This window comes from Panthera pardus, unplaced genomic scaffold, assembly GCF_024362965.1.
Source record: "Panthera pardus isolate Hobbes unplaced genomic scaffold, ASM2436296v1 HiC_scaffold_25, whole genome shotgun sequence".
NCBI classification, from domain to species: domain Eukaryota; kingdom Metazoa; phylum Chordata; class Mammalia; order Carnivora; family Felidae; genus Panthera; species Panthera pardus.
In genome coordinates this window covers 26,094,639-26,107,344 of record NW_026526821.1, presented here as the reverse complement: position 1 = coordinate 26,107,344, position 12,706 = coordinate 26,094,639, and the positions used below count along the sequence as shown (strand labels likewise).

General features: G+C 48.8%; 1 protein-coding gene across 14 annotated transcripts in view; it reads left to right on the top strand.

The window, feature by feature from the left end:
* The window catches only part of DNMT3B (DNA methyltransferase 3 beta), a 42,270-nt gene that overhangs the window by 15,337 nt on the left and 14,227 nt on the right, over positions 1–12,706 (top strand). For 10 of the 14 annotated variants that reach the window (XM_019458797.2, XM_019458799.2, XM_053890349.1 and 7 more), the window contains 10 exons: positions 142–304; positions 1,277–1,338; positions 3,106–3,213; positions 4,184–4,309; positions 4,969–5,178; positions 6,336–6,494; positions 9,256–9,363; positions 10,244–10,388; positions 11,196–11,255; positions 12,443–12,568. In XM_019458797.2, coding sequence (XP_019314342.1) covers positions 148–304; positions 1,277–1,338; positions 3,106–3,213; positions 4,184–4,309; positions 4,969–5,178; positions 6,336–6,494; positions 9,256–9,363; positions 10,244–10,388; positions 11,196–11,255; positions 12,443–12,568 — 1,261 coding nt within the window. In that variant the 5' untranslated portion in view covers positions 142–147. The remainder of the gene's footprint in view (positions 1–141; positions 305–1,276; positions 1,339–3,105; positions 3,214–4,183; positions 4,310–4,968; positions 5,179–6,335; positions 6,495–9,255; positions 9,364–10,243; positions 10,389–11,195; positions 11,256–12,442; positions 12,569–12,706) is intronic. The other 4 variants (XM_019458801.2, XM_019458805.2, XM_019458803.2 and 1 more) reach the window with 3 other exon arrangements.

Genomic DNA, 12,706 nt, shown 5'->3' with positions numbered 1-12,706 from the left:
GGGTAGGAGTATCACCCGGAGAATATGTCAAGGGGCCTCCCTTGGCCTGAGGACGTAGAGCCATTGGTGGGAGGTTTGGGGTGTGCTGCCCCCTTGTGCCCTTGTTTCCCTGCTACCCTACCTATTCTGGCCCTCCTGCAGGAAACAATGAAGGGAGACACCAGACAACTCAACAGAGAGGAGGACGCCAGCGGGAGGGAAGACTCCATCATCACTAACGGGGGCTGCAGCGACCAGTCTTCTGACTCCAAGGATGCGCCCTCACCCCCCATCCTGGAGGCTATCAGCACCCCGGAGATCAGAGGTGGCCGGGCTAGCGGGGAGGAGGGGTGGGACAGGCCCTGCAGCTGGGACATGAGCCTCCGAGCAGGCTCGAGGCAGGTTGTGGGGAGAGGCTCTGGTCTCTGACAAGCCCCGCCACATCTCCCAGGAAAGAGAAATGGATGGAGGCAGAGCCCAGCCCGTTTCTCATCCCTGCCCACAGCCCTTGCCCCCCTTCTCCTCTCCCCTCAGCTGGGACTCTGAGGAGGTAACCCCAGGGTGATGACCCCTGTCCTTTTCCAGTCACGATGGGGGGAAATTTGCAGCATAGTCTGGGGTCTTTGGCTCTTCTGCAGAGGGACCCCTCTTCCCTTGCAGGTGATTATGTGGCAAGAAGACACTCGCCACATATGTGGGGGAGGATCTGAGGCTTGCTTCCTTTGCCATCCTGCCCTCCCTGCCCCTCCCCTCTACAGTTCTGGATCACATCACCTGGGATCCACCCCACTGAGATTTCCTGACCCAGCTGGTTTGGAAATGCCTGTATTGTCCCATCCTGTTGTTGAAATCCTCTAGAGCTGTGCTGTCCAATAGGACACTCTGCAAGGGTGCAAGTGTTCTGTTTCGGCGTGGTGCGCTAGAGTAGCCCCTAGCCACATGCGAGCACTTGAAATGTGGCCGATATGGCAGGCACTGGACTGTTCATTACTTGAGTTGGTGGCCATAATTCTGGAAGGAAATTGATGCCTTTCCTGCTGAGTACCTTCAGTCATTGTTTTGGGTCCTATTATGTGCCTGGCCCTGTGCCCTGTTGCCTTATGAATACATTGAAGGGAAATCAGATCCTGAGGGGCTCAGTTAACCCTCTGAGGATGCCAGTGGGTCTAGAGGGATCTCTGCCCCCAACCCAGAGAGGAGACTACAGGGGACAGCAGGTCAGCGAGGGAAGACACGGCTGCCCCCTGGCCCGGAGGCTGGCCCTTCCACAAAAGACAAGACCGGTTCTTTTCTCCAGGCCGAAGATCAAGCTCACGACTGTCCAAGAGGGAGGTCTCCAGTCTGCTAAGTTATACTCAGGTATGTGTCCTCATGTCCCTTGTGCAGGATTCGGGAATTCCCTTGAGTGGCATCCAGTAAATACTTGTTGAGTGACGGATTTGAAAACTGCTAAGCACACAGAGGGCTTTGAACAACCTCATGCATGAAGGCATTTTCTGCTACATGCCAAGTCTTTTTTTTTAATCATAAACATTAATTTTAGTCCATTTTAAAGTTTTTTTACTAAATGCTTCCCAGCATATTTCTGAAATTCTCATTTTCCCAGTCCGGAGGATCCAATTACATTGATAAAGTTTTAATGTAGTAAAATCGCTCCTTTTATTCCTGGAATGAGCCCAACTTGTTTGTGGTGTGTTTTCAATCTGATTTCCTTTCACATCTATTCATGAATAAAGTGGATGTGTGATTTTTTTTTTTTATTTCTTGGAATATATTTGTGTCTGGTTTTGATCTCAGGGTTATGTGGCCTCAAGGATTTTTTTCCCCTCACGTTGGAAAGAACTTGCCTTAGGGGACTTCTAACAATCATTGCAATGTCTTTTAACGGCTGCTGCAAAGTCAAGGTTTCTACTTGATCAATTTTTTTTCCACCTTAGAGTCTTCCCGTAATTTTTTTTTTTATTCCCGACATCATTTATGCCTTTCTTGTTCTTATTAATCATAGTAGAGTTTTTTTGTTTTTTTTTTTTTCCAATTTGGTTACTTTTTTGAAAGAGCTGGTGTCCAGCATTGGGAACAAAGTTATGGACAAGTGTAAATTCACATTCGCACGGCTTCTGTTCTGCTGGAGGGCAACCAGTGGACGCCCAGATGATGAGCATAAGAGCTGTGTGGATATTTGGGACTGGATGCTCAGGACACCTGTTTTAGCTCCGGTGGACCATCAGCAGGAGTGGCAATGGAACCTCTGGCCTTAGCATGTCCTCTGAGTCTGGCCTTGAGTGAGGCCTGCGTTGCTTGATTCTCTTTATATTCCTGTTGTGCTGTAAGAAAAGTACTGTTACAGTTTTAAAGAGTGAAATGGACTCACTCAAGGCCTCAATGGGCAAGCGAAGTGAAAAAATCAAGTTCTTACTATTACATCCAAAACTCAGGCTGCTTACCAGTGCACAGGTTTTTGGGTTTTGCTGTGCAGCATGGGACATGTTCTAGGGGTTCTTCATTGGTTCATTGGTGCCATTTCTTCCTGGTCCTTGTATCAGGACGCATCTCCTTTGAGCCTTTGATTTCTCCCACTTAATTGTGCAAATTGACCAGCTCTCCCTGTTAGTCATAGCCAAATCAGTCTCCCCAAGGTGCAGATCCAGATTGCATTCATACTGTGTCTTAGATTTTCTGATTCCACTGTTTTGTGTGTGTGTGTGTGTGTGTGTGTGTGTGTGTGTTTTTAGTGTGTATTTATTTTTGAGAAGAGGGGGGAGGGGCAGAGAGAGGGAGGGAGATGGAGAATCTGAAGCAAGCTCCAGGCTCTGAGCTGTCAGCACAGAGCCCGACGTGGGGCTTGAACTCACGGACCGTGAGATCATGACCTGAGCTGAAGTCAGACACTCAACCGTCCGAGCCACCCAGGCGCCCCAGGGGTTTTCTTTTTTGATCATGTCTTGAATTTGTGATCCCCAGGGTAAGCCACTGTAATGTCTTATAGGAACAAAATATTTTGAAAATATTTTCAGGTAACTTGGGCCAGTATTGTTTTCACTATGATTGACTTTTCATTCTTAAACCGTTTGGGGTTTTGTCACCTTTCGATAACATTTAAAGTTCATAATGCTTTCATTCATAAAGGATCTGACGGGTGATGGAGATGGCGAAGGGGAAGACGGGGATGGCTCTGACACCCCAGTGATGCCAAAACTCTTCCGTGAAACCAGGACTCGGTCTGAAAGCCCAGCTGTAAGTCCCCCACTTCTGAGCCCAGGCACTTCCAACCAGACACAGGCCTGCATAAACACACACACACACACACACACACACACACACACACACACACACACAAAACCAAAAAATGGTCTTGCATCCTCCAGAGAGAACTTTGGAGAGAGAGGTGAATACATGTTTTGAAAGTGGAGAATGACAGACAGCAAGGCTCACGGATAGTCAGTGAAGGTCTTCTCTCCCGTAGTAGTGTTTCAGGTTTTCAGCTCTTTTCGGACACTCCTGGCTGCAAGTGCCCGAGACTGCTAGTTTGTAGGTGAATGGCTCAAATGCCTATTCCCTCTGGGACTCATTTCCGTAAGCGGAGTCTGTGACTTAGTGTCTGGTGTGGAAACGGGTAGGCGATCGTTGCTAGTGGCCTCCCACCCCATTAGAGAACAGGCTGACGCTCGAGGACCGTGGCGGGTCTAGTTTATGATCTCCCCCAGCATATGATGGAGGTCATCCCCATTACAGAGGACAGAAGGATCCGGTAACTAACCCAAGGTTAAACATTGATTCTTGCGTGCAGGATTCGAATACAGGAGTGCACCACCCAAGTTCATGCCACTTTGAGAAAGGAGCCTAAGGGCTTCTCATCCAGCTGCTTGATCCACTACCTTCCAGAAGAAGACAACAGTCACTCTAATGCTTTGGGGGGACAAAATGTTTGGTTTGGGGTAAACTGGATGTTATTTTCCATTCAATCTGCAGGTGCCAGTTGCCTCTGACGGGCAGTGCGGGATCTGCTGTGGACCATCGGCAGCCCTGCTGGCACCCTACCCCTTCCCCCAGTAACAGGGGAGTTTCTGGGGGAGATCCTTTCAGCCCAGAGTCCTTCCCTGCTTACCCACCTCTTCACTTCTGGGGACTTGAGGCGACCCCTCAAGTCCGAAACTCCATGCCTGTAGTCACCAAAGGCCTCCTGCTTATCCTCTCTTGCTTCCAGGTCCGAACCCGAAATAACAACAATGCCTCCAGCCGTGAGAGGCACAGGCCCTCCCCACGCTCCACCCGAGGCCGGCAGGGCCGCAGCCACGTGGATGAGTCCCCCGTGGAGTTCTCAGCTACCAGGGTTGGTTCCCCGGACACCCCCAGTCTCTTAAGTGGAAGATCCGCCTCTGTCACTGTGCCACTGAAAGCAGCCGGCGTTTAACCTATATCTGTTCCTCACACTCAGCACCTTTTCAGGGTCTTGCCTTTCCTTTCGCTCCCGGGTGCTGGGTAAGCTTCTCTCCTGGCCTGATCCTGGATGGAACCCTGGTGGAATGTGAGAATTCCCTGTTGACTGGGTTCTTGCTCCTCTTTGGGAATGAGTTCAGCTCCACTGACTCCAGAACTGTTCTGTCTCGCTAGTATCTTCACTGACTGTCTTGAGGCAACCCCAGTGGTCACAACAATTCTCCACTCCTGTTGCAAGGCTGGGCACACAATAAGCATTTAAGGAAACCCGTGGCCCTCTCTGAGCTTGGCTCTGGAGTCTCTAGACGTCACTCATGCTTACTCTGCCTTTGTCCTATGTGTCATGATTCTGTCCCTGTTCTCATGGAGGTCGCTTTTTCCCACCACTCAAGGTGTGCTCACTCGTTCCTGGAAAACCAACCTTGGTGGTGTCTGTTCTCAACTCGCACCTTCACGCTTCAGGCTTGCCCGGGATCCAACTGGGGGGACCACCGGTCTCCGGTCACCTGCCTGGTTTGCTGTGGCCCAAGATCTGTGTCCTTCTGTCCACAGTCCCTGAGGCGGCGGACAGTATCCTTGGCAGGCACACCGTGGCCGTCCCCCGCCAGCCCCTACCTCACCATTGACCTCACAGATGATGACGTGATGCCCCAGAGCAGCAGTACCCCCTACGCCCGCCTGGCCCAGGACAGCCAGCAGGAGAGCTTGGAGTCCCCGCAGGTGGACGCGGAGGGGACAGATGCCGACAACACCGAGTATCAGGTACCACTGGGAAGGCCTACGTAGTAGGGAAGGGCAGCCACTCACCCAGAGGAGCCTACTCCCACGTGTCTTTTTTTTGTCACATCTGTTCTAATATTTGACTTTCTTTTCCATATGCACCAGTCCTTCCTTCACCCTACTTATCTGCCAGACATAATTCAAACACCTAATTGATTTCCCGAACATCACATTTGTACCCCCAAATAAGTGTACCCTCTTTGTACATGCTTTTGTTCGTCCTGTTTTACGTACAATTGGAGACCAGCCATTTTCACTTATTAGGAACTGGAGTTGTCTCACTTTCTTGTCTATAACCCATCTAGTGTATAGTTCATAATTAACCAGTGGGCTCAATTATTTCATTCCAGCATTGCTGCATATATACGTACGTGTCTGCATATATCATGTAGACAACCTTTTTTTCTTATGTATATCAGACTATAGGTATATTTTCATAACTTGTTTTCATGGGCATCTCACATTTTATGGTAAGCTTTTTATGTGCAAACGTCCATAATTTTTTTTTGCATTTCAATGCCTTTGTAATAACCTGTGTAATGGCCTGTGGTGGGAATACCCAGTGATTGTCATTATTTACTCTAATGTTATGTTCTGTGAGTTTTCAGTCGGCAACTTTCATTCCTAGATACTAGGTTAAATGTATTTATGAAATGTTGTAAATCTAATATAATCCCATGTTCCTATCAAATAACCAAACTGGTCCCTTATTTTCAAGGGGTTCAAACTCGTAGTTTTAATTTTTTTAAAGTAATCCTTGCACCCAATGTGGGGTTCAAACTCAGCCTCAAGATCAAGCGCCCCTCAGCTGGGCACTTGTTTTTTTAATATTTATTTTTGAGACAGACCCCATGAGAGCATGGGGGGAAGAGGCAGGGAGAGGGGGACAGAGGACCTAAAGTGGGCTCCACGCTGACAGCAGAGAGCCTGCGGGGCTCCAAATCACCAGGAGATGGAGATCATGACCTGAGCCGAGGTTGTACCTAGGCTCCCAGGGGCCCCCATGGTGGGCACTTTGGAGGGAGCCCCAAGTTGGTCCCTCAGGCAGTGGCCATTGGGGTCAGTGGGGTGGGCAGGACTTTTCCTTGGCCCAGGCAATCTGTCTCATTGGGATTCTTTCTTGTGGTTTTCCCTTCTAGGATGGGAAGGAGTTTGGAATAGGGGACCTTGTGTGGGGAAAGATCAAGGGCTTCTCCTGGTGGCCTGCTATGGTGGTGTCATGGAAGGCCACCTCTAAGCGACAGGCCATGTCCGGCATGCGGTGGGTCCAGTGGTTTGGTGACGGCAAATTCTCCGAGGTGAGTCCAGTGCAAGGTAGGCTCCCGGGCCACAGACCTGCAGTGTTTTCCTCCCTTCCTTGTACACTTGATGTTTTACGATAAAAGGCCCGTGATTGCTTTCTCCAGATGGATGAGGCTATTTGACTCAGTATGTCTAGGAAGGATAAAAATTTCTTGTTAAATAGCATAAACACATATTGAGGGTCTCATGGGGCTTAGAGCTCTGTGTGCTCTTCTAGGAGACAAAAAGCTGGAACGTTCTCTGAATCCACTTGTGGCCACTTGTGCTCTCTTTTTTACTTTTTATGGATTCCTGTGGAATTGGGAATGGCCACTTGGGTAAGCACCCTCAAAGATCTTTGGAGAAGCTTAGAAGAGACAGGAAGGGTGGTCTCTGCCTCTGGGCATCATTTAGCCCTGGAGGCATGTGGGGAGGAGCATGTCTGGCTGGGCCTAGGTGACAGTTCTGGTGACAGTTCTGAAAAAGTTCAACTCAGAGTACCGACTTCAGAGTTTGTTGATTATGTTCTTTTTGTTGCTGATGATATATATATCATCTAATGTTTTATATATATAGATTATATATATATATCTAATTTTGATATGATTAACATGATTATGTTCTTTTTGTTGCTGATATATATATCTAATGTTTATTTTATTTTTGAGAGATAGAGAGATAGAGTGGGAACAGGGGAGGGGCAGAGAGAGAGGGAGACGCAGATTCTGAAGCAGGCTTCAGGTTCTGAGCTGTCAGCGCAGAACTTGACACGGGCTCGAACCCACGAACCGCGAGATCACGACCTGAGCGGAACTCGGATGCTTAACCGGCGGAGCCACACAGACGCCTCTGTTGTTGCCGACATTAACCATTTTATGTTCTTTCTTGATGAGAGTCTGTGGGACAATAGCTGTGTTGGGCATGAATCAGCCACTTTTGATTTCTTACCTGTCCAAAGCACACTATGAGATCTCAGGTTTTGATGAGAATAGTGTAGGCAGTACTTTGCCTGTGATGGTCTCTTTTCAAAATGTTAGTCCAACCTTCAGCACGTCCAGAGGTTAGATGAGGAACAACAACAAGCTGGGCTGGGATGGAGGCAGATGTGGTAATGGAGGGCCATTCAGTACATCTGTGTGATTCAGCATCAAGTTGAGGTTCTGTTTTTTCCCACGATTTGGGCTTCCTCGGGATCATTTGCCATAAACACATTGAAATTCCCAATAGGCAGGACGAGGAGGATTTGGAGTCCCCCTGGTAGGCAGAATACACGTAGATACTCTGTTTGACCAGCAGAGGGAGCAGGTCAACAAATGTCCTGGGCTTGTGCTCTCCCTGAAGCCTCTAACTGAAGGATGTGGACTATGAGTTCTGTGAAATGAAGCAGCAAGGATTGTTTGTAACTGCTTTGGCCCAGTGAAACACAGATTGAGCTTTGCAAGGCTGGTCTGATGTTAGTAAGATGATGTGGGGGGGCTACTAGCATTATAGGATAGGGTTGCAGTGCACGTCTTGGTGTTTGGGGTACACATGGCATGCAATAGAGCAGTTCAGGACTGGGAACAGCACTGGTGTTTTCAATGTACAATCACACCGACCCCTAGTTTCTTTTAAATGCTTTTTTTTTAAATTTTTTTTTAACGTTTATTTATTTTTGAGACAGAGAGAGACAGAGCATGAACGGGGAGGGGCAGAGAGAGGGAGACACAGAATCCGAAACAGGCTCCAGGCTCCGAGCTGTCAGCACAGAGCCCGATGCGGGGCTTGAACTCACGGACTGCGAGATCATGACCCGAGCTGAAGTCGGCCGCCCAACCGACCGAGCCACCCAGGCGCCCCTTAAATGCTTTTTTTTGAAAGCTTATTTTGCGACAGAGAGAGAACTCAAGTGGGGAGGGGCAGAAAGAGAGATGGTGAGAGAATCATAAACAGGTTCTGCAGTGTAAGCACAGAGCCTGACGCGGAACTCAACTCAAAAACTGACATCGTGACCTGAGCCCAAATCAAGAATAGGACGCTTAGGCGACTGATCCACTCAGCAGCCTCCCCCCCCTCCCCGGCCCCCGCCCCCCGGCCAGTTTTTTATACGTGGTGGCAATTCCCTGTCATGGAAGGTCAGGATTAGAGGTACAAGCGCAAAACGGAAGTTGGCACGAAAGAGAGCATGCGCTGTGGGGAACCAGACATCACCTGTCTTTCAGTGCTAATCAGCATCCCGGGACAGGAGTTTCATCTCCTCCCTTTGGCGGCCTGATTAGTTCATGCAGGCCCTGGAGACTTGGGGAATATATGGGTATTTAGCCCCAATGGAAGGCCCATATCAACAAATCAACATAATTAGAAAGTGCTTACTTTTGTCAACACTATTCTCTAAACGTGTACATTAAATTCCCTTAATAAAAGGCTAAAGAGTTAATCTCAGCTGTCCTTTGTCATGCTCATGAAGGAGGGAAGGACATGTACAAAAGCACCAATATTGGAACGTCCACTGTGCGTGTCAACACTGAGATGGGGCCCACACCAGGGACCTGTGGGTCATTTGGTCTCAGAACATAACACAAATACAGGGCGCATCCTCCATTTGGAGAATCCTACTTTCTCCCATTTGGAGTGTCATGTTCACTGTGCTTCTGGCTATAGGGTGTGTCAGAGGCTGTGTACCAATTCTGTTTTCTACTTTCTCTAACCTCCTTTTCAGTCTGTGAACATGATCCCCAGGAATAAGCCTGGGAGAGATACAGGCTGCAGACGGGTGTTGATGATGGCTTTCTCTTTCAGGTGTCTGCAGATAAGCTAGTGGCCCTGGGGCTGTTCAGCCAGCACTTTAACCTGGCGACCTTCAATAAGCTGGTGTCTTACAGGAAGGCCATGTACCATGCTCTGGAGGTAACATGGTAGTCGATGGTGGGGGTCTGGACCCAAGAGCAGAGTTAAAGCAAGTGACGTACAGAAAGCCAGCTCAGGCCACAGCATAGCCAGTGCTAGCATGGAGGGGACACGTGAAGTGCGTGCAAATATGACAGTAGCCTGATGATTGAGAAGAAAAGGAAGGGATTTGAGACTTCCGTGCCTTCCCGGAGCTATGCCCCCTTCTCTGTGTACTGCTAGAGGGGGGAAGAGCACTGGGAGGTGGGACACCATATTCCTATCTGTCAAGCTTTTCCAGAGCCTCAAAAGCTGCTGGAGAGCAGCTGAGGCCTCTTCCCCTTGTCTGTGGGGGATCCATCAGGCTGTCATTCCCTTTACCTTGACGTGGAAAGAAAATGGCCAGTGGCCTCGGTCCAGCATTTGTGAGCCAGGCTTTGTGCTTAATTAGACATGTAAAACGTCATAGTGCTTCTGTAATAGGACTTAACACTTGAGGTCTCCCCAGCTTCGTTGGGGAAAAAAACACAAGAAATCTGGAGCTTTCTCAGAGGCAATGAGACTGTGCTGTGGCTGATGCCTCTCCTGTATCTAAAAGTGACAGAGCTAATTCTGATCCTCTGGCCTTTGAGAAGGAGCTGACCACTCAAAGCCCAATGGGGAAGAGATGCTCTTTGGTGCCTGCATGGAAAGACTTCATTCTCTGCATGGCCTCCTGCCTGTCTCCGTACACAGGCATACCCCCCCCCCTACCCCGGTCACATACCATAGCCCAGGACAGCTGCTAGGCTATGAAAGGGGCCAGTGTGAAGAGGAATGCAGGCCCCCGCTGGGTGAATCCCTGGGTGTGGCCTGGCAAGCATCCACCCCTCCTGTTCATCCCGCCTCTTTATCTCCACAGAAAGCCAGGGTGCGGGCTGGCAAAACCTTCCCCAGCAATCCTGGTGACTCCTTGGAGGACCAGCTGAAGCCCATGTTGGAGTGGGCCCACGGGGGTTTTAAGCCCACCGGGATCGAGGGCCTCAAACCCAACAACAAGCAACCAGGTGGGATTGGGTCCCTGGGCAGCACCCACCATCAGCTGCTGGTGGGGACAGTCTTGGGAGATGCAGTCACCCCTTGCTGCCACCTACCCTACCCCGGCTTCCCAGCGAGCTGGCAGCCCTGGAGCGCTTTCACCCTGTGAACCGCCAGGGAAGCTGGAAAAGTGAATAGGCCAGCCTTTTCCAGCTTCCCTGGTTACCCTTCTTGCTAAAGGTCAAGTATGCGTAATTGGGATTGAGTCCATTGCAGAAACTTGAGTAAATAGAAGGCCAAGACAGAATTGTCACTGATGCCCTTTTATAAATTTCTCTTACAAGTTTTTGCGTATTTATTTTGAGAGAGAGAGAGCACACTTGCGAGAGTGAGAGGGGCAGAGAGAGAGGGAGAGAGAATCCCAAGCAGGCTCCGCTCTGTCGGCAGCACAGAGCCCCATTTGGGGCTTCATGTCACAAACTGAGATGGTGACCTGAGCTGATACCAAAATGGGTGTTTAACTATTTGAGCCACCTAGTTGCCCCATTAGTGCCCTTTTGTTTAAAAAGGAAAACAATAATTAAGCTATGCTTACTGGAGAAAACTTGGGAAGACTTAACCCTTCCCCAAACCCCACAAGCCACCTCCATTCAGAAAGCAGCGTCATCCATGCTAAAGGTTTGACCGGCACCGTATTTCCTCTCTAGGTGTGGTTTCACATTGTCACTCCCAGGAATCCCAGATGTCTGAAATCCAGGATTTTATTTGTCTTAACAATCCATACGTTTAACATAGTATTTTCTGTTTTGTTTTGTTTCCCTCTCCCCACAAATAAGTGGTTAATAAGTCGAAGGTGCGTCGTGCAGGCAGTGGGAAGTTAGAATCGAGGAAACACGGTACTCCCTTCCCGTATTTTGACTATGCACTGTTTTCTCTGCACTTTCTTTCAATTTCTTGCATATACAGTGGTCACTGGGAACGAATCCAATCTGTTAAAAAGTCAACCTGAGCTCACACCTACCCCTTCACTCCCATCCCTCACAACTGCCCTCCAGGTTAACGTTGTTGGGTGTGCACACCCTCCCGGACTTTTCTATACACTAGTTGGATTCCTGCTTTCCCTTAATTTCTCAACTCTAATGGTATGTGCACCGTCAAATGTAATTTTGTCACTAAAGGGTTCTTACGATTTCTGATGACTATAATTTTCCTTTACCACGCTCCTTATAGATATTTACAGGTTGAATAAAAATATAAAAGGAATGTATAGAAACAGAAACAATGGCCATATAATATAATTTAAATTTGTTCTGGTAGCAACATTGGAGAGAATACAAGAAACAGGTGAAATTAATATAAATCATGTACTTAATCTAATATTTCCAACATTTTGGCATTTCTAAGTCAATATAAAAATTATGAGTTTGGATTTTTCTAAATCTATATTTTTACATGTCTTATGATATCTCAATTTTCGTGCTGAATTTTTCATTAGAAATAAGTGATATATTTTTTAGAGATGTCCGAGTTCCAAAAGAGCTGTTTGGTTAGCTTAATTGGGCAAGTTTTTTTTTTTTTTTTTTTTTTAAGTTACTTATGTAAGTATTCTCACCCCGTGTGGGACTTGATTCCATGACCCCGAGATCAAGAGTGCCCTTCCTACTGAGCCAGCCAGGCTCCTTCAATGGGCAGTTGTTAAATTTACCTCAAACTTAAGTATAAAATGCCTTTGCTGAGTCAGCACAAGTCACATCTCAAGTGCTCAGTCACTATCTGTGGCTGTTAGCCAGCGTGCTGCACATCAGAGGCCAGGCTTTGTCTGATGTTCCTGGTGCTGGGTCTATGGGGATGTATTCTCTTATACTCCTGGCTGTTTAAACCCCTGTAAATAAATACAGAGTGAGGGATTTTGAATTCCTCTGACTTGTCCATAGAGGGGTGGTCGGGCACGCAGTGTGGACCCATGTCATGGCCCAGGTGCGGCTGGCACCCAGGCATGGTCCTGTCCTGGGGTCACGGTTTCCCCGCACCCCCCTTCGCCCGCACACCCCAGCCACGGCTGCCATCTCCTCACCTTTCCCAGAGAACAAGACCCGAAGACGCACAGCCGATGACTCGGCCACCTCGGACTACTGCCCCCCACCCAAGCGCCTCAAGACAAACTGCTATAACAATGGAAAAGACCGAGGAGAGGAGGACCAGAGTCGAGGTGACCGTGGGGCGGTGAGGAGGCCGGCGGCCTGAGCTCACCCACTGTGGGGGGGTGGGGTTGGGGACAGTACGGAGGGCCGTTCGGCAAGCGAGTGTGGTTTAGCTGATGAGTAAGAGGCTACCTGACGCCATGTCC